This window comes from Capricornis sumatraensis, chromosome 9 (assembly GCF_032405125.1).
Source record: "Capricornis sumatraensis isolate serow.1 chromosome 9, serow.2, whole genome shotgun sequence".
NCBI lineage: Eukaryota > Metazoa > Chordata > Mammalia > Artiodactyla > Bovidae > Capricornis > Capricornis sumatraensis.
In genome coordinates, this window is record NC_091077.1 from 82703733 (window position 1) to 82722477 (window position 18745).

At 42.5% G+C, this 18745-nt stretch overlaps 1 protein-coding gene across 1 annotated transcript in view; it reads left to right on the plus strand.

Moving 5' to 3' along the window:
- Nucleotides 1-2068: 2068 nt before the first annotated feature.
- Nucleotides 2069-18745, plus strand: part of VCAN (versican) — a 120016-nt gene continuing 103339 nt past the window's right edge. The window contains exons 1-2 of the mRNA XM_068979267.1: nt 2069-2166; nt 15013-15088. Coding sequence (XP_068835368.1) covers nt 15019-15088 — 70 coding nt within the window. The 5' untranslated portion in view covers nt 2069-2166; nt 15013-15018. The remainder of the gene's footprint in view (nt 2167-15012; nt 15089-18745) is intronic.

An 18745-nucleotide genomic window follows, 5' to 3' on the forward strand; every position in this document is an offset into this window, starting at 1 on the left:
GGAATTTCAACATTGGGAATGGTTGTCTAATAACTGTGTGTGTATGTGTGCTCAGTTGCGTCAGATTCTTTGCGGCCCCATGGACTGTAGCCTGCCAGGCTCCTCTGTGGAATTTTCCAGGCAAGAATACTGGAGTGGGTTGCCATTATCTTCCCGACCCAGGGATAGAACCTGAATCTGTTGCATCTCCTGCACTGGCAGGCAGATTTCTTACCACTAGCACCACCTGGGAACTCCCTACAATAACTGTACTAAGAATAAATAAATCATTGTGAAAACAAATATGTTGATTTCCAAAGCCTATAATTAATAGTTATATCATTCACAGTATTGAACTGATAGATAGATCAATCAATCAATCACATTTTGAGGACTGAAATTCTCCTGACCAATCTTCTACTTGTTTATTAATTAAAATCTATGATCCTGGAGACCACATACAAATTGCAAAAGAAATATTACAACAAGAGTCTAGGCTTCTACAAGTTTTAAAGTATGAACTTAAGTTAACTTACTCAAAGAAATTCAGTGTGAAAATGGACTTTGTCCTTTAATCATCACTGTTGTGAGATGTTGAGTTTGATATAATTTTAATAGGGATTTCTTCAGTGAGAAAAATTATCTCATTTTCCATATTTGGAATACTTCTATTTTTGTGTAGAAAGAAAAGTGTGCTATCCACTCCGGTATCCTCCGTGTTAAACTGATAGGCACCTCGGATTTACTTTGTTCTCATTGTATAAACTCATACTTGACTTCAAAGAAAAGGGAAATACAAAGTCCTTCTTTTCTAAGGGGCAGAAATCCTTTGTGTCAACTGGTTGACCCTTGCTGTCAGGTCCTCTTGGAAGGCTTTTGTAGCAGGAGGCAGGGGACTCTTCCATGTGTTGATATTGTTTACGTAGTCCAGTGGACCTGGCTGAGAATAAAAATCACATAAACTCAAGAAAGATTATGGTCCCATTTCCTGACCACAGGGGAGGTGATTGATACATCCAAGGAACCTCGGCTGCTCAGAGAAATTATTAAATATTCTGCCACGAGGGACACTTGTAAAGACTGAGGGAAAGAAAGAAGGAAGAAAGCCGAATATAGCCTTCTGGAGGTTTGTGGCAGGGGAAGAGGATCTGTTTGAGTTTGACAAGGGATTTGCCTCGGGGAATTTCCTGTCCAGCCCCGTTATTAGCAGGGTCTTTGTAGATTGCTCAGTGACCCCGGGCTCCCCATCGGGTAGCTCCAGGGGAAGGCAGTGGGGGATTCTTATACTTCCTCTCTAGGTCTCAGAAGGGTCCCCTTGTCTCAGGGTCTCTTTCAGGTTGGCAGAAGCCAGGACCCTGACACTTGCCTCACATGGGACAGGCAGGCTCGGTGGCCGCGTAAACACGCTGTAACCAAGTTCTGGGCTAATTTTTACAGAGTTTCGTTTGCTCCCCAGAAAAACCGACGGTACTCCACGGTCTCCTGCGGGCCGGCCCCGCAAGAGCCTGGGGGCTCCTTTCGCCGAAGCCAGCACTGGCAGCGCGGGGGGCGGGGTAGAGGGGGTGGGGAAGGGTGGGAGGGCCGCCGTTTCCTCGCGCACTGCGCGATGTTCCTGAGTGAGCCGCTGAATGGGGAGCGCGGCTGTCCCCAAGCCGATTGGTACTTGCTTGTCAGGAAGAAACGCCGAGAGGTGGGAGTGCCTGGGGAGGGAGGCAGGCGGTCCCTACCGCAAGCGCGGGGAGCTGCCTTTCCGCCCCTCTGCCTGCCTTCCCAGCCTGGGCTTTGAGGAGTGGCTGAAGCTGCGGAGCGCTTGAGGAGCCCGTGAATGAACCCTCCTCCTCCTCCTCCTCCTCCTCCTCCTCGCCGAGTCTCCTCCTCGGCGCTGACGGTACAGTGATATAATGATGATGGGTGTCACAACCCGCATTTGAACTTGCAGGCGAGCTGCCCCGAGCCTTTCTGAGGAGGAACTCCAGTCGGGAGGGCGCAACAGCCGCGAACCTTCTTAGGTGCTGCGGTCAGGCGTGGGGACGGGGATCTGCGGCCAGCCCCGCATCCTCCAGGACCATCCCGCACGCTTCCCCAGGACACCGCGCTTCCTATGTGACCCGCCCCGGCAACGCCGAGCCCAATCGCGCAGCGCTGAGGTGAATTTTCCCCCTAAACTGCAATAAGCCGCCTTTCAAGGTAATCACGTTTCTTTTGTTTCCCCTTTTAAAAAAAAAAAGAAAAGAAAGAAAAGAAAAAGAAAAACTTATAGGAAAAAAAAAATCTAGTTTAGAAAAAAGTACATTGTGATTGGTAGAAGGCTTTAATTAAGGCAAAGAGAACTATCTTTGAGAAGTTAAGAAAATATAGGCACTGTAAAAAATGCAGGTAACTTTCAGAAGGATGTTTAGAGAGAGGACTACGGAGGGACCTTGGTGCTGAAAAAGATCCAGACAAAAGAAGCCTGGGGTGGGGTGGGGGTAGACCGACTAATGGAATTGGGGGAAGGGAGGGAAGGAAATGCGGAGACCCCCTAGAAGCGTCGAGGGGTCTGGAGCTGGGGAGGACGGAGGGACCCTGGCACCTTGATCTTTTTGTTGTCGTTAACCTGCTCGAGGCAAAAGTTTGAATGGGGACTCCCGAGACTTGCCCACACGCAAATCCCCGAAGCCGCCTTGGTGCAGGCCACCTGGTTCCTGGCCCCTGGTGTGTGGTCAGTGCCCGGCGTTCCTGGAAAGCCGCTCTCGGGCAGCTCCTGACAAGGCGATCCGGGTTCTGAGCGGACGTGACCCCCTCATCCCGCGGGCTGTATGGGAGGTGGTCCGGTCGGGGGGAGGTGCAGGGTTCCCGGTCCGCGTCTCTTTGGCGACTTGAGGGCTGTCACGGCTCTCTCCGGTGCCCCTGGGTTCTTTTGTCCAGCGCGCTGTGCTCCGGAGCCGGCCAGGAGGGAGCAGGGGATGGGGGTGGGGTGTTTGGGGCGCCGCGGAGGTCTGCTCGGCGCCAGGGCGGGAAAAGCTTGCTCCGAACCAGTAGAGATGTGCAAGAATTTTAGCTCATTCTGAGAAGCGAGGTGGAGGCTTTTGCTTCCGTCTCAACCAGCAAGCCTGCGCTTAGAGCGCTTTTCAGACAAAGGTGGCGTGGGGACCCGAATCTGGGGCCTCTAGGATCAGCCCTCTTCGCCCAGACTCCTGTAGCCCTCCTTTTCCTTCCATTTCCCCACCCCTTTCCCCGCTCGCGGCCCTAGTTGAGCAACTTCACTGGCGAGTCTTGCGGCGGCAGAGAGCGAGTGTCGGCAGCTCCGGGGGACGCCCTGGGCTGGAGCGCCCCACCGCCCTGCGGAGGCGTGGGCGCCGCCGGGCAGTATCCCTGGTGCGTGCGGGCTGGGGGGCATCAGGGTTGTCTAGGCTCACTGTCTGTGTCACTGGGCGTGGAGTGATCCCTGTGTTAGGCAGCGGAGAGCGAGGTAGAAAACTAGTGTCATCGCTTAAACTATGTGCTCTGGGATCCAGCTGCGCCCTAAGAAGTCCTGCAAGTTCCCGGGAGATGCTACGGGAGGGAGGAAACATTTACACCGCGCCTGGAGAGCTGTCCCGCCGTGCGCACACCCACAGGCGGAAAGACAGTCTGGCTATCTCTGTCCGCTTTCTCATCTTTGTCTCTACCTTTCTGTCTCCATCTTCTCTGTTTCCCTTCCCCTCTCCCAGCCTCTGCTCCGTCTCTTTCGCTCCTGCGTCCCCTCCCCCACCGCTGACAAATGAATGGCTAGTGTGAAATCCCTGCCTCCTCTGTCCGCCGAGGCAGGCAAGAAGGGAGGAGCGAGGGAGGCGGTGCGCTCCTTCGGATCGGCCCCCAGTTGGAGAGCTTCGAGCTTGCAGAACCCAGATGTCTAGGAATAGGGAGTTTTGTGACGGGTGTGGGCGCCCCCTGATGGAGAAATCCAGTACAGGTGGAGAAAAATGAGCTCACCCTACCCACCTCCCCCCGCCCCAAAACCAAACGAGCCTCTTTCACAGCCCTGCATTAAACGATGGAGGGCCATAGCTTCCCGTTTAGTTTTCTACTTCGGAATCTGCGAAGTAAACCTAAGTGTTGGCAGGCCCAGGAAGGAGACGTCTTTGCCAAGGGCTGAAGCGCCTTCTCTTCAGTCCGCTGGGGTGTGCGCGGCGCTCCCGGGGCAAGCCTGCAGTTTGGTAGACTAACACACGTGGCCAGGTTTCAGAGGGCTTGGTACTCTATCTTGGGCGTCCCTTTAAGAAAGATCATACAGATCTTTGGGAGATTTTACTAAGGCTCATGACCACACGAAATCGATGCTAGGGCCCCGCCCAGACTATTGCCTCCAACATTTAAACTTTCTCAATTTCACAACACTCGTCGAAGACGGAAATTTGGGAGGAGGGCTCCGGGTGGAAAGCGAAGAGAAGGAAAGGACAGGAGCAGTAGGGAGAAAGGGAAGAAGAAAGGATGGGGCACATACACGCAAACAGCCAGGAGCGGACCGGCTGGGTTCGTTTCAAGGTTTTGGACTGAATTTCACGTCTCATTTTAAGCCATTGTTTTAATCCCCAGAGCGGTAACAAATCCTACTGAAGCGGCGTGCTGGGGTTAGCGGGGTAGGGGGGAGAGGCGGAGGAACTAGGCTTAGAGAGTGGGTGCTGGGGGTTTCTTTCCATACCCCTGTCCCCTCTAAAGGAACCGCATGGAGCACTTCCCGCAGCGCCGGGGTTCACCAGCCGCCGCCACGTGGGCTGGGGCTTCAGCTCCCGGCCCGAAACGGGTGTGACTTCTTGGGCTCGGAGACAGCCGCACTGCTGGACCGGCAGTCGTTCAGAGCCGCGGCTGGCTGGGCGCCTCCTGGGTCTCCGCCCAGAGGCCGGTGGGGGCGTGGCTTTGGTCCTTCCGCGGGATCGGGGCGGGGCGGGGAGAGCCCGGCGGCGGCGCATCCCTTGTAAAGGGCTGGTGGAGACTGCTGGAGCGGATCTGACTTCTATCCAGAGGGCGCTAAACACTTTTATTAAATAAGACCTTTTGATTTTTTTTTTTCCCCTCTCTTGCTTCTTGGGAGTGGGATGGAGTAGTTTTTGCCTGGCGACAGGAAAGAAGTAAAGATTTACTCCAAGCAAACAGTTTTGGAAGAAATTTGAGATGAGTTTATCCTATGATCTATATATTGACTTTTTAAAGATCGTTTTTTAGTCAATTACAAGATATTCACGTTCCAGATGTCATGAAGAGTTCGTCTAGCACGACAAGCAATTGCCATTGACAGGATTGATAGATTCCATGAACACAAACCTTAGGGGCTGTGGGTGTAACCCTGATCCCTTTGCAGCAAGCAGGAGCTTTTAGCTCCCGCCCGGCCCATAGTTGGAGCTCAGCTCATATTTATGAAATGACTGAGCGAAAGACTGCGGAATGTGGCGCAGAGTAGACGCTGCCGCTTAGAGCTGCATTTTAGACTTGCCTACTTCTTCGGTTTATCTTGGAAGAACGGGGTTTTAACGATCAGTTGTGTCCGACCTTTTGCGACCCTCGTGGACTGTAGTTCACCAGGCTCCTCTGTCCGTGGAATTCTCCAGGCAAGGATACTGGAGTGGGTAACCATTTCCTTCTCCAGGGATTGAACCTGGGTCTCCTGTACCGCAGGCAGATCTAGCCCGTCTTCTGACATCTAACTGATACACTTGCCGTTCCGTTTTGACTCCTTCTAAAAGCTGTGACCTAAATTCTTTTAAGCATACTTGGCAATTTTGCCAAACTTACAGTGAAAATATTCCTTTAAAGACTTAAAATAGGATGTTGTGAGATTAACATGAAAATAGGAAGGCATCAATGGAAGCAACTAGTCTTTGAGATGAAATTTGTTCCAATTGGGGGAATATGTAACTTGGAATGTGAGAACATACCAAGCAGAAGGTCTCAGACTGAACTTCTGGTTCTGGTGCTATGTTTAAAAAAAAAAAAAAAGGAAGATTTTATGATTGTATGTCCCAGCTAATACGGCAAAGGCTTCCATGGATTCCAAAGTAGTTGAGCAATTACTTCCTCCAGCAGGAAGTCCACGATCCTTAATCTTGTGGGTTCTGGGAAAAGGGATGAGAGTCAAGACAATTGCTAAAGATTTGTGTATGAATTCAAAGTTTTATTTTGTTTTTCTTAGTAAGTAAAATAAAGAAATTTAAAGTTAGCCCTAAATTGTATTTCCTACTTTTAAAGTTTAAAAAGAATTTTAACTTTAGTTCAAATTTAAAGTTTTAAAAGAATCCCCCTGGATTTATATATGTTTACAGACAGGTTTCTGTTTCTTCTTTTTCTCTGTGCCTACAAACTGGAAGGAAATACCTTTGATATCCTAGGATACCTATATCTGCATAAACCCTTGTAAGTTGTTTGGAAAAGACCTAAAAAGTTAATTTAAGGCTGAATATGATTAATGTTACAGATATACTCATTGGTCTTTCTTTCCTTACATTATTATGCTTAAGTACTTTGTGGTTAATGATTGGTCAGTAATTGAACATCAGAGCACAAAGATCAACCAACACTGTCACCCAAGAGCGGTATAACTAAACTTTCCTTACCTGGTGGGGTTTAAATATTTTTGTTAACTTTATTCATGGACAAATGTCACTAGATACTATATTTAAAATGGGATATTTCCCTGTGACTGAACAGAATTTTTCCAGACTCAGGGTTCTTTTTGGGAAAAGAATGAATGACTGCAGTAGGCTATTATTCCACCACCCACCTAGACAAACCAGTTAGGAGTCATAAACACTCATTGTTGGGGGTAACTGGCTCCGGGATGAGAAAACGTGTTGACTATTGCATAGATCTGTACTTTACCAGAAAATACAAGGTCTGTACTCTGTCTGATTTGGAATCAGAACAAGGAGAAGTAGAGATAAATGTCTTGACCAAGCTCCGCTTCAGTTAGTGAATGTTTGCCAGTTTCCTCTGGTAGCCTATATGTGGTTAATTACATATATGTGCATTTATACATTTATATTACACATATGTTCTCCAGGGTTTTTTGACAGCTGTGTTTCTATTACTGAATGTGCCAAGGGTAGTTCCATTTCAGTGGTCAGTGCAAAGCATCTTTATGTGATGAGTTGGTTTCCCTGAAATTCTGCTGGCTAGATTGATCATCTTTAAAAGGGTGTAAATTAGGTGAGCTACATTTAAATTTATCTTTTTTCTTATCTATATACATCCTACTTCATTCTTCTAAGAATTTTAAGAGGTGTTTACATCTATAAATTTATGATTGCATAGTTTATAATAAACTATGTAAACATATAAAATATATGTTATCTTTTTATTATTAAATTACTGAGTTGGTATTTATTACATGTGGTATAGTAGAATGAGTACTAGGCTTAGAATCAGAAAGCTTGAGTTGCAATTCCTAGTTGAGAAAACCAAGTTAACACACAACTTTTGGGCATTTGGTGTCAAAATCTATTAAATGGATATACATTTATAAACATCAAAAGCATAAGTACCTGTGAAAGGGCTCTCATAAATAACTCCACAAATAAATAGTGTTAAGATATATATCCCTGGGGCTCATCTTGATCTAATTCTATAATCTTAACAGCATTACCCAAATCATGTATTTCCTACTAAACCTGTAAAATGAGTTAGAGAGGGACATACTGTTGTCAGAATTGTCTAGTTTCGCACTTGTATGTGGAATCTAAAAAAATCAATACAAATGAACTTATTTATAAAACAGAAAGAGGCTCACAGACATAAAAAACAAATTAGGTTTACCAAGGTGGAAACAGGGCAAGGGATAAATTAGGAGTTTGGGATTAACAGTAAAATATATAAAATAGATGAACAAAGACCTACTGTATAGCACAGGCAACTATAAGATATTAAATATCTTGTAATAACCTATAATGGAAAAGAATCTGATAAAAGGTTATCTATATAACTGCATTTATATGTGTATATATAATGTATATATGTATATACATATACATGTATATGTATATATGTTTTATATGTATATTTTTAACTGAATCACTTTGCCACACAGCTGAAAATGACACAACATTGTAAAGCAAGTATACTTCAATTAAAAAAAAAATTGTCTAGTTTCATTGACTAGAAGACGAAGTCCATAAACAAACTCAAATAAACATGGAAATTCAGTGGAAATGAAAAATTATTCAGTAAATGACTTGGGCACAACTGATTGGCCCATTCAAAATACAAATCAATCTTTACCTCATTTATCCCAGAATAAAATTAAGATGGATCTAATATGAAATGTTGGGAGTAAAAAAATAACCTTTTAAAAAATAACTAGAGGAAATTATAAAATGGTTAAAATAATAAGCTAGGAGAAAAGAAACCCCTGATAAAGAAAGGTATAACCCAAAAGCTATACTAGAAAAGATTGATAAATCTGACTAAATAACAATTAAATTATTTACACAAAACACATAACACATCTAGAAAATGTCAGCATATTTTGATATGCCAGGAACATTTACAAAAGAATAGACCACATCCCATCAAAAAGAAAAATTGGCAAATATTTTGTGTGCAGGCTGCTGGCAGAAAGAGAACAATAAATGTTTTAAAAATCATATGAAAAATTGCTTAGTCTCATTCATAATTTAAAAAAAATAATGTTTATTCTGTGCCATTTTCATCAATTGGCTATAAAGATAAAGTTTAATAAAAGTTTGTGTTGGTCAAGTTGTGGGGAAACTGGATCTCATATATGTAAATAGGTTCATCTTCTTTAGAAAGTGATTTGGTAATAGCTATAATTTTTTTTTAATGCACATACATTTTGACCCAGCAATTCCACTTCTAGGTATTGTCATATAGATATTGGTAGAAATGTCACCCAAGACAAATGGACAAGAATGCCCTTTTGCAGCATTGTTTCTCATTGCAAAAATCTGGAGACACCTTAAAGGCTCATCACAGGAACTGTATAATAAAAGATGATATGTTCATGTAGGAGAAAATTATGCAGCTGTTAAAAGTAACACAGACAAACTGTATTAGCTGATTCAGAACATTCTCAGAGATAAACTGTATTTTAACTGAAGAAAGTAATGTGCCAAATAGTGTATAATGTGCACATAATTGGCTTCCCAGGTGGCTTCCCAGTGGGTAAAGAATCCCCCTGCAATGCAAGAGCTGCAGCAAATGCGGGTTCGATCCCTGACTTGGGAAAATCCCCTGGAGAAGGCCATGGCAACCCACTTCAGTATTCTTGCCTGGAGAATCCCATGAACAGAGGAGCCTGGCAGGCTACAGTCCATAGGGTTACAAAGAGTTGGACATGATTGAAGTGACTGAACACGCATGCATGCATGCACATAAGGGCATAGTCATTCATTCAAACAATATTTACTGGGTGTCCTGGGCATTGTGGATACAGCAATGAATAAAACATCAAAGACTGCCTTCCTGGAGCTTATATTATGGAAGGCAGAGAAGGGCAGTTGCCAAATACACATATATGATGGTGAGGTGTGCTATGATGAAAACAGAACTTGAGAAAGGGAATGAAGAGTGCAGAGCATTTTACATCAAGGAGGGCACAGGCAGTGAACACAGCAATACTAAGGAGCAGTGACATGAAAAAACAGCCAAGTCCAGGTGCAGGAATCTATACCTGTGTTTGTGGTAAATTCACATGGTGCTATTATTCATGGAAAGCAAATTCATGACACTGTATGCTTAAACCATGATATCTCTCTCTGCATTATAGCGATCCTCCTTTGTGTAAGCACCACATGGCAACATGATAGACAATGCTCTTTGCATCCACTTTGTGGCTGAGGTATTCTGAACAATTGGTTGTCTAGGGTAACTAATTCGAGAACTGGAAGACAAACCACTGTGTCTGCATCCTTAAGTCACCCTTTGCTCAGTGGAGCTTCCCCAAGATCAAGGGAGAATACTAAATATCTGTTTACTAAAACCTTGGCTCTCTCTTTCGCTGAGGCAGCCTACCCCTGGCATGACCCTTATCCCCTTTGCAGACATTTCTCATGGATAGGAATCCTGTTGACCTTGTCTCTCATGTCTCCTAGGCAATTAAACAGCCTCAGTCAGCTGTGACTTGATTGTTCAATGACTTTTTCCTCTTCTCATTGACTTCACTGGAATAGAAGACTAAATATAGGCACCAGCTCTCATATCTCCCAAGTCTTTCTATGCAGTCAGACTTGTTATCACTAACAGATAATGCTTACAAGACCCACACAGAAGAGCAGAAGAATAAAAAATGGGGGTTAGAGTGGTGCTAAAAACAAAGAAGCTTCAGAAAGTTTCTCATTTTATAAAATCAAAGAAGGCAAATGGTGTGCTTAAACAACCATGAGCATGAACACAGACTTACGGAAATTAGAGAAACGGAATGATGTCTGTGGCCTGTAAGGAAGAGGCAGTAGAAATATAGTTCTGAGATCAGAAGTCTGGGAATTTGAGTTGCAAACTCTGGTGACTACAGGGAATAGGCATGGAGTAGAAATGGATGAGAGGCCAACTGGGGCATTGATAATCTTGAGCTCACAGAGCCAAGGCCAGGGTCTGATGCTTGCTTAGTGCTAATGATTGGCTGGCTAGAATATGGACCTCTAATTGTTAGGTCTGATTTTGCAAAGAAGTCAGAGATCGGGGGCTTAGTGTGAACACTCCAGGTTTTAAATGTTGGCAACTTAATTTATGCAAATGTATTTAAAATATGACTGATCTCTTCCTCGCACTTTTAATGCACCAACTTCCTTCCCTAACCTTGCCTTACTGGCAGTCTTACTTGGGCAAGTGATGAGTATACTTGTTAAATAGATGAAGAACTACTTCCTCCTCTCCGTCAAAAAAAAATAATAATAAAACCCCGCACTTTTGTAAGGATGGAGTATCCTTATAAAAGAGTTAGACTTTTAAGTATCTGCTTTGGGTGGAAAATTGTGATGCAGAAGACCCGTTCTTGGTCAGGATTGCATCTTCTCCACTGGTTTTGTTACAAGATTTTGACTCTCCAGATATTGCAAACATCAGATATTATTGAGTCACGGCCAATGTTAACTGTATTTCATGTGTTAATTAGCCCACTCACGCATGTCTAAAGAGATTGTTGATGCTTCTCTTCAGAGTGTATTTCTGAATAGGAAATGAGGGCATGTTGATCACGCATTTGGTCAGCAAACCTCCCTCAAAGCAACTACTCCAAAGCCTGCACTGTGGAAATATTGTGGGAATTAGTAAGTTGAATACGACACAGATCCTGCTTTTCAGAAAGCTACTGTTCTACACAGGAGATAAAACATATTTCTAAGTAATGATTCAAAGGACATAATGATAAATTATAGGACAATTTACTGTGAGCATGAAGGTGTACAAAGTTTTAGTAATAACCCAGGTTATGATTTGCAGATCCGAGGGCTTTAAATATTCTTTTTACTAGTGATATGAAACCAGGAGGTTCTCACTGATAGAAAGCTTGAATTAGAAATTTTAATAATAAATACTGAGCTCCAAAATCACTGCAGATGGTGACTGCAGCCATGAAATTAAAAGACACTTACTCCTTGGAAGAAAAGTTATGACCAACCTAGATAGTATATTCAAAAGCAGAGACATTACTTTGCCGACTAAGGTCTGTCTAGTCAAGGCTACAATTTTTCCTGTGGTCATGTATGGATGTGAGAGTTGGACTGTGAAGAAGGCTGAGCGCTGAAGAATTGATGCATGTGAATGGTGGTGTTGGAGAAGACTCTTGAGAGTCCCTTGGACTGCAAGGAGATCCAACCAGTCCATTCTGAAGGAGATCAGCCCTGGGATTTCTTTGGAAGGAATGATGCTGAAGCTGAAGCTCCAGTACTTTGGCCACCTCATGCGAAGAGTTGACTCATTGGAAAAGACTCTGATGCTGGGAGGGATTGGAGGCAGGAGGAGAAGGGGACGACCCAGGATGAGATGGCTGGATGGCATCACGGACTCGATGGACATGAGTCTGAGTGAACTCTGGGAGATGGTGATGGACAGGGAGGCCTGGCGTGCTGCGATTCATTGGGTCGCAAAGAGTCGGACATGACTGAGCGACTGAACTGAACTGAACTGAATATACTGTGTATCAACAAGCTATATTTTATATGTATTGTTTTATCAATTCTCATTGCACTGTTTAGTAACTTACCCCAAATCTCAGAGTATAAGCGGAAAATTCAGAACTCAAATTCAGGGCTCTTTGATGATGGAGCCCAGACTTTTAACATTAAGCTTATAAATGTTTTCTGAAAAAAAGAAAAACAATTTGAGAAAAAATTTTTCTTGAAGGAGAATAATAAATTATTGTTTGTAAGCACAATTAAAGAAAAGTTTCTTATTTGGATTCAATACTCATGGAGTACATTGTCTTTATAGTATTGTATGATACAATCTAAAGTTTCATTTTGTTGGAAGCTTTAGGGTATGTGAAATTGACATCTTATTTTTTTTCCTGAAATATTGTTATAGTAATGAGATATAGGTATATACTTCCTGCTTGCTGTGGTATCTTGTAAAAAAAAATCCAGAAAAGTAGAAACCTAATTCCCAGTTTGTGTGTAACAATCTTTATTAGCATATCTTAGTGATTATATGGTAAATAATAAGCTTAATTATCAAAGTTAATTTAGGATTATCAACTATATACTTTTCATTGTGACTTGTCAGATGGTTCATTGATGGAAAATATGAAATGTATAATGTGTTAGATTAAAACTGGTCTTCAGGAAGTATCTAGAATTTTATAATTTTCTCTTAGAAAGATTCTAACACTTATTTCAAGCTATATAAAATAAAGCAATTAAATGAAGAAGAATATGAAGGGAAGAGGAATAGCTGATGTCAATTATTAAATTGAATTTGAACCCAGATTGGACTTGGATTCTTACAAGATTTTAATCTAGGTTTTATAAATAATACAGAATTTAGATAATTTCTGAGAAAGTTATAGGGCACCAACTCAAATATGTGTCAGTTACGATGCCTTTCAGTGACATTGGCTAACAAAAAGCCCTGACTTTATTGGGTTTAAATAACAAAGGAATTTATTATCTAATAAAAGAAAGTTCAAGGGTATGGCTAGCTGTTGGTCTAATGCCTGAGCACTTCAGCCCTGCCTCTCCTGATTGTTTCTCAGCTTCATCCCAGAGGGTATCTTATATACTCATGGATGCAACATGGATACAACAGTTTCACAGACTATATTCAATCTTGATAATGTCCAGTGAAGAAAAGTAACCATCATGTCCCTTTTTCTCTTCTTAAAATGAATATCCTTGCCCAGAAGCAACTACTCCAAGATTTTCTCACATCTCTTTGGCCAAAATTGCGTCATATGATCATTCCAAAATCAGTCATTGGCAAAAGAAATAGGACCCGTGTAATTGGCTTGGAAGGAAAGTTATGACCAACCTAGACAGCATATTAAAAAGCAGAGACATTACTTTGCCAACAAAGGTCCATCTAGTCAAGGCTATGGTTTTTCCAGCGGTCAGGTATGGATGTGAGAGTTGGACTGTGAAGAAGGCTGAGTGCCGAAGAATTGCTACTTTTGAACTGTGGTGTTGGAGAAGACTCTTGAGAGTCCCTTGAACTGCAAGGAGATCCAACCAGTCCATCCTAGAGGAGATCAGTCCTGGGTGTTCATTGGAAGGACTGATGCTGAAGCTGAAACTCCAATACTTTGGCCACCTGATGCAAAGAGCTGACTCATTTGAAAAGACCCTGATGCTGGGAACGATTGAGGGCAGGAGAAGGGGACGACAGAGGATGAGATGGTTGGATGGCATCACTGACTTGATGGACATGAGTTTGAGTGGACTCCGGGAGTTGGTGATGGACAGAGAGCCCTGGCGTGCTGTGGTTCGTGGGGTCGCAAAGAGTCAGACACGACTGAGCGACTAAACTGAACTGAACTGAATTGGCTTGGAATCAACAGGATCATCCATTAGGACTGGGGTTTGACCCAGGTTCCACCAAAGTATGGCCGTGTGAAGGAAGGTAGATATTAAAATGGAATCAAAGTTTTGTTAGAAAAGAGAAAGCATTGGCTACTGGGTAGCCAACCCCTGATGGCTGTTATAGAGCAGTTCTAAATGTAACTGGGGAGGAAACAGCTGTTGAGATCAAATAGTCTTCTGTGGTTGTTTTGAGCTTAGCTCTTTGATTTCTAGATGGTCCCCAACAATGATGCTTATCCTCCTCATAGTTATAACAGCAGAGAAATGTGAGCTGGAAGGGATCATTCTGAAACCCAGATTTGTTAAATGTCTTCCCCAAAGTCACACAATAAATTAATGGCAAAGCCAGGGCAGGGTTTATTGTCTCTCAGTACAGGGTGTTTCCTTTCATTCTTTACCCTTCAGACCATTGGAACTACTTTAAAACTCATGGCAAGCACTGGCCTTTTTTGTAATTAACAGCTCCTTATAATACATTTATTTTGTTTGCTCAGCCTCTTAGAAACTAAATTGAGTCTGTGCTTTAAAAAGCTTGCCGAGGTCCTCATTCTCTGTCCTGGTAACATGTGCGTGAATCAGCGATGGGTTTCCACACACTTCACATTTGGTGCAAATCCCTTTCTTTCCACATCTCTCCCAACTGCCTCCCCATCTTCTCTTGCTCCATCTATGATCAGCTTCCTGTTTCTAAATAGATTTTGTGGTCGCCCTTCCCTCCTTGTTCCAGTTGCTAGCCACTAGTTACTTAGGCTGTGGTCTATATTGTTCTTCCAACAGCCTACCCCATTGCGGTTGCCCCACACATCCACATTGTTATATGTCCCCAATTTGGGTTCTGGAATTATTTTGGTAACGACCACATTGGGTGAGAGTCAAACTAATAATTAAAGTGTTGGGACAACTTCTCCTATTGCAAGTCTCCTCCTGTGTTTACAACCCAAGAGGAGCAGCTTCTTGTACTCTTGTTACATACGATGCACAAATAGCATGTGACGTATGGCCTCCCACAAGCCTGAATGCTTACAATTTACTTTGTGTTTTTCTTCATTTCTAGGACAAGATGTTGATAAATATAAAGAGCATCTTATGGATGTGCTCCACCTTAATAGCAGCCCATGCACTACAGAAAGGTGAGCGTGGTAATCATTTTTTAGGACTAATTGAAATAAAAATTAAAGTATTGGGACATGGAATGTGATTATGGAATCACTAAAATAAAGGATGAATTTTTTATCTATTTGTTGCTGAAGACTTTTAGCTAAAATATCATTAGGCTGAAAACAGTGGTTTTAAATAAATCGGTTATTACAAAATAATGAACAGGATGCTAAAGAAGAAAGTGGGCTTTCAGTAACTTCCCAGATTACTGTCAGACTGTGCAAAAAGGCTCATTTGAGTGGCTGGGCATATTTTAAAGTTCCACTCTTTTTGATACCACTCAAAGGCTTTTCTACATTAAAAAAAAGACTATTGAACTTTTAGAGGGATACAATTTGAAAGAAATCAAGAAGATATAGAGAAGTCTGATAGACAAGTTTTTACCCCTACCTCCATTTCTTTCTTTTTCTCTTTTCTTCTCCTTCTCTCTTTCTCCTTTGTAACTGGATAAGTACACATGCACTGTTTTTCTTAGCTTTAAATTATATGTCCACCTAATGAGAGTTTTGTGATTCCAAATTTGTAGACTCTTGATCCATGAAGAAAGAATCTGTGCTGAGTATCAGTGACCTGCTCCCGTCAAGGGTCTCTCTAGACCCAGCTTCTGCTTCTTTCTCACACTCACTGCCTGCTTCAGAGTCTCTGAAATAATTTAGAATTTCTATTCTTATTCCCTATTTTTTCCTTAAACCTGTTTCCCTTCCCCTGCCCCCAGGCAGTTCCTTCTGCTCAGCAGTCCCTTCTTTCGTCCTCTACAGTTCCACTTCAGTTCATTCTTAAGATTCAGAACTTGTGACACTCAACCTATTTATTCATCCATCCTTCCTATCCATTCATTTATCTATCCATTGACAGTATTGTTTGAACAGATTCTGCGTGCTGTGCCTTAGTCTGGGTCTCCAGGGATATATCAGTGGATGAGTCATACATTGATTTAGATTTCATTAAGCCTAATCTCCTTAGTTACATGAGGTAGGCGATAAACACGTAAACCAACAATCCAAGTACTTCTGAATTGATGAAAATAAGGCAGAGTGACAACATAGAAAGTGGCTTAGGGTGGGAGCAGGGGAGGTGGTAAGGCGTCTTTGAGAAAGTAATACTTACACTGACGTGGGAATGACGAGAAGGAGCCAGCCAGCTAAGATCTGGCCCAAGTTAGGTAATGTGTTTGAGCAATAGAAGGGTCACTGCAGTTGGAGAGCAGTGATCAAGGAAAAAATAGGAGATCTAGATACAGAGATAGGCAGAAATCAGCTCGTGTAAATAGAAACACTATCTGACACTCAGAAAAGAGCTTCCTATGTTTATTTTTCTGCACCCATGTCTCTATTTCTACTTTGCAAATCTGGATGGACACCAAAGAGGTGGGATGAATTGGGAGATTTGGACCAATATATATACACTACCATGTATAAAATGGATAACTAATGAGAACCCTCTGTAAAGCACAGAGAATTCTACTCAGTGCTCTGTGATGACCTACACAGAAAGGAAATCCAAAAGAGGGGTTATATGTATAGGGAGTAACTGATTCACTTTGCTGCACAGCAGAAACTAACACAACGTTGTAAAGCAACTATACGCAAATAATTATTTTTTTTTTTAAAGAAGGAGCTTCCTATGAGCCAGGAACAGTTTTAATACTTAACATTAGCTTATTGAAACATTCACTATCCATAGAGGAAACTGAGATCCAGAGAACCTAAGTGACCTGCTCAAAGTCACAAGACTAGTAAGTTGCAGAACTGGGAGAAGAACCAAGGCTGTCCCAGGAGTGTGTGAGCTTTACCACTGGAACGCTTCTTATCCATGCAAGCATTGTAAGCTTTAGAAATGGATTTTATTCCCAGGAAGCACTAAAGGCTTTCAGCCAGGGAAACGAAGTCGATGAATATTTTCCAAGTTCCATGTTTGCTGTTCTACGTTGGTTTGACCGTAGGAGAGAAAGAGCGGCCCCAGGGAGATGACTTAGGAGGTTATTGTGATCACCCATGTATGAGATGAGGCGCTTGTATCCCGTGATGGCAGGAGAGCTGGAGAGAAGTGAACTGGATGTGTGGAGATGGAGGATTAGGACCGATGCCTGAATGGGATGTGGTGTGGTGAGGGTGAGAGAGGAACCGAGGATGGGCTGACTTCTGAGATGGCTCCCACCTCTCCTCCCCCAAATGGTTTCCAGGCAGTTTTAAAGCCCTTTCTCTACGTTCTCATTGTCCCCTGTGCTGTGACAGCTATTATAGTCCATACCACTCATTGAGGGTAAGTTATTCCTTGTTTTTCTTCCCAAGCAGACTGTGACTTCAAGAGAGCTGTTTTTTTTCTCTTTTTGAGCAGAGTTCCTGACACACTGCTAGCACTTAATCAATTTATGCTTGAGTGAATAAGTGAATGAATAAATAAATAATGAGTGAATACCACAATGAATGACCTGAATGGCCATCAGAGTCTAGGCGCCACTAAGCCAATGGCCAAGAAGCTGTCCTCTTCGGCATTTCTGGAGAGTAAAGGTGACAGAGAAGAAAGGACAACAGCTTTGAGTGAAGAGGGAGGACACAGAAAAGAGATAGAGAAAGGGGAGTTGATTTGGTTGGGTCGTAATAGAAGGAAATTACGGAGAAAGTAGCGGGAGGACTGAGAAACAGGACCATCACCCTTTCACTTAAAGAACTCACACAAATAATAGGGAAACTAACACTTATGGTATAGCTCCTTGATGATATTTTAAATAGTAATAACCGCTAACAATATTGAGTAATTTCTACATGTTGGGCTTTCTTCTAAGTATTTTACTTTGTCAACCTTTTTAAATCTTAACTCTTCCATGAGACACGTGCTTTATTCTCCCCAGTTGGCAAATGAGGAAACAATAGTACCAAAAGATTTCTCGACATAACTAATGTAGAGATCACACAACAAGTTAGTTACGGAGGCTGGAGGTGAACCTGGCAATCTGGTTCATGCTCTCAGCCAGTGTACTGTTCTTTACCCCAAGCATCAGGTGTTTTGTGAATTGGTGATCACTATTAAACAATATCATTAGTTTGGGGCTAATTTCAGAAGAATCTTCATTTTTTCAAAGGGATGAAGTTGAAAATGTAAGATACATGTAAAATATATTTTCCAAGTTCACAGTGAAGCACAGAGTAATAGCTAGTTGGGTCAACACAAGTACTCTCACCTTAAGGGTTTTTCTATTTAAGTCTAAGCACTTGAAAGGTGAGTAATTAATGAACATTTTGTCTCTTGGTTATTGGCTTGATTTTAATCCATAAGGAACTCTTTGATTTAACAATACCTTTTATATGGATTATTTACCATTGACTCTGTTATTTGGATATTCATCTAATACAATAAATGGAATCCTGCACAGTCACAAGTAAATGAATGAATGAGGGAGTGATATTAATACTTGAGAGGGTGATAAATTCCCCTAGTTTCACTCTGGCACTTCTAGGCCAAGGTCTGTGTGTGTGTGTGTTTGATTAAATTATGTAGATAGAATTTGCATCATTCTTGCTCTGCAGAATTTACTGACATAGAATGAAGCATAATTGATTATTCATTATTTGGAGTTTTCTCCCTTACAGTATTCATTTAGACCACAAACTTGAATGGTGAACTGTTGT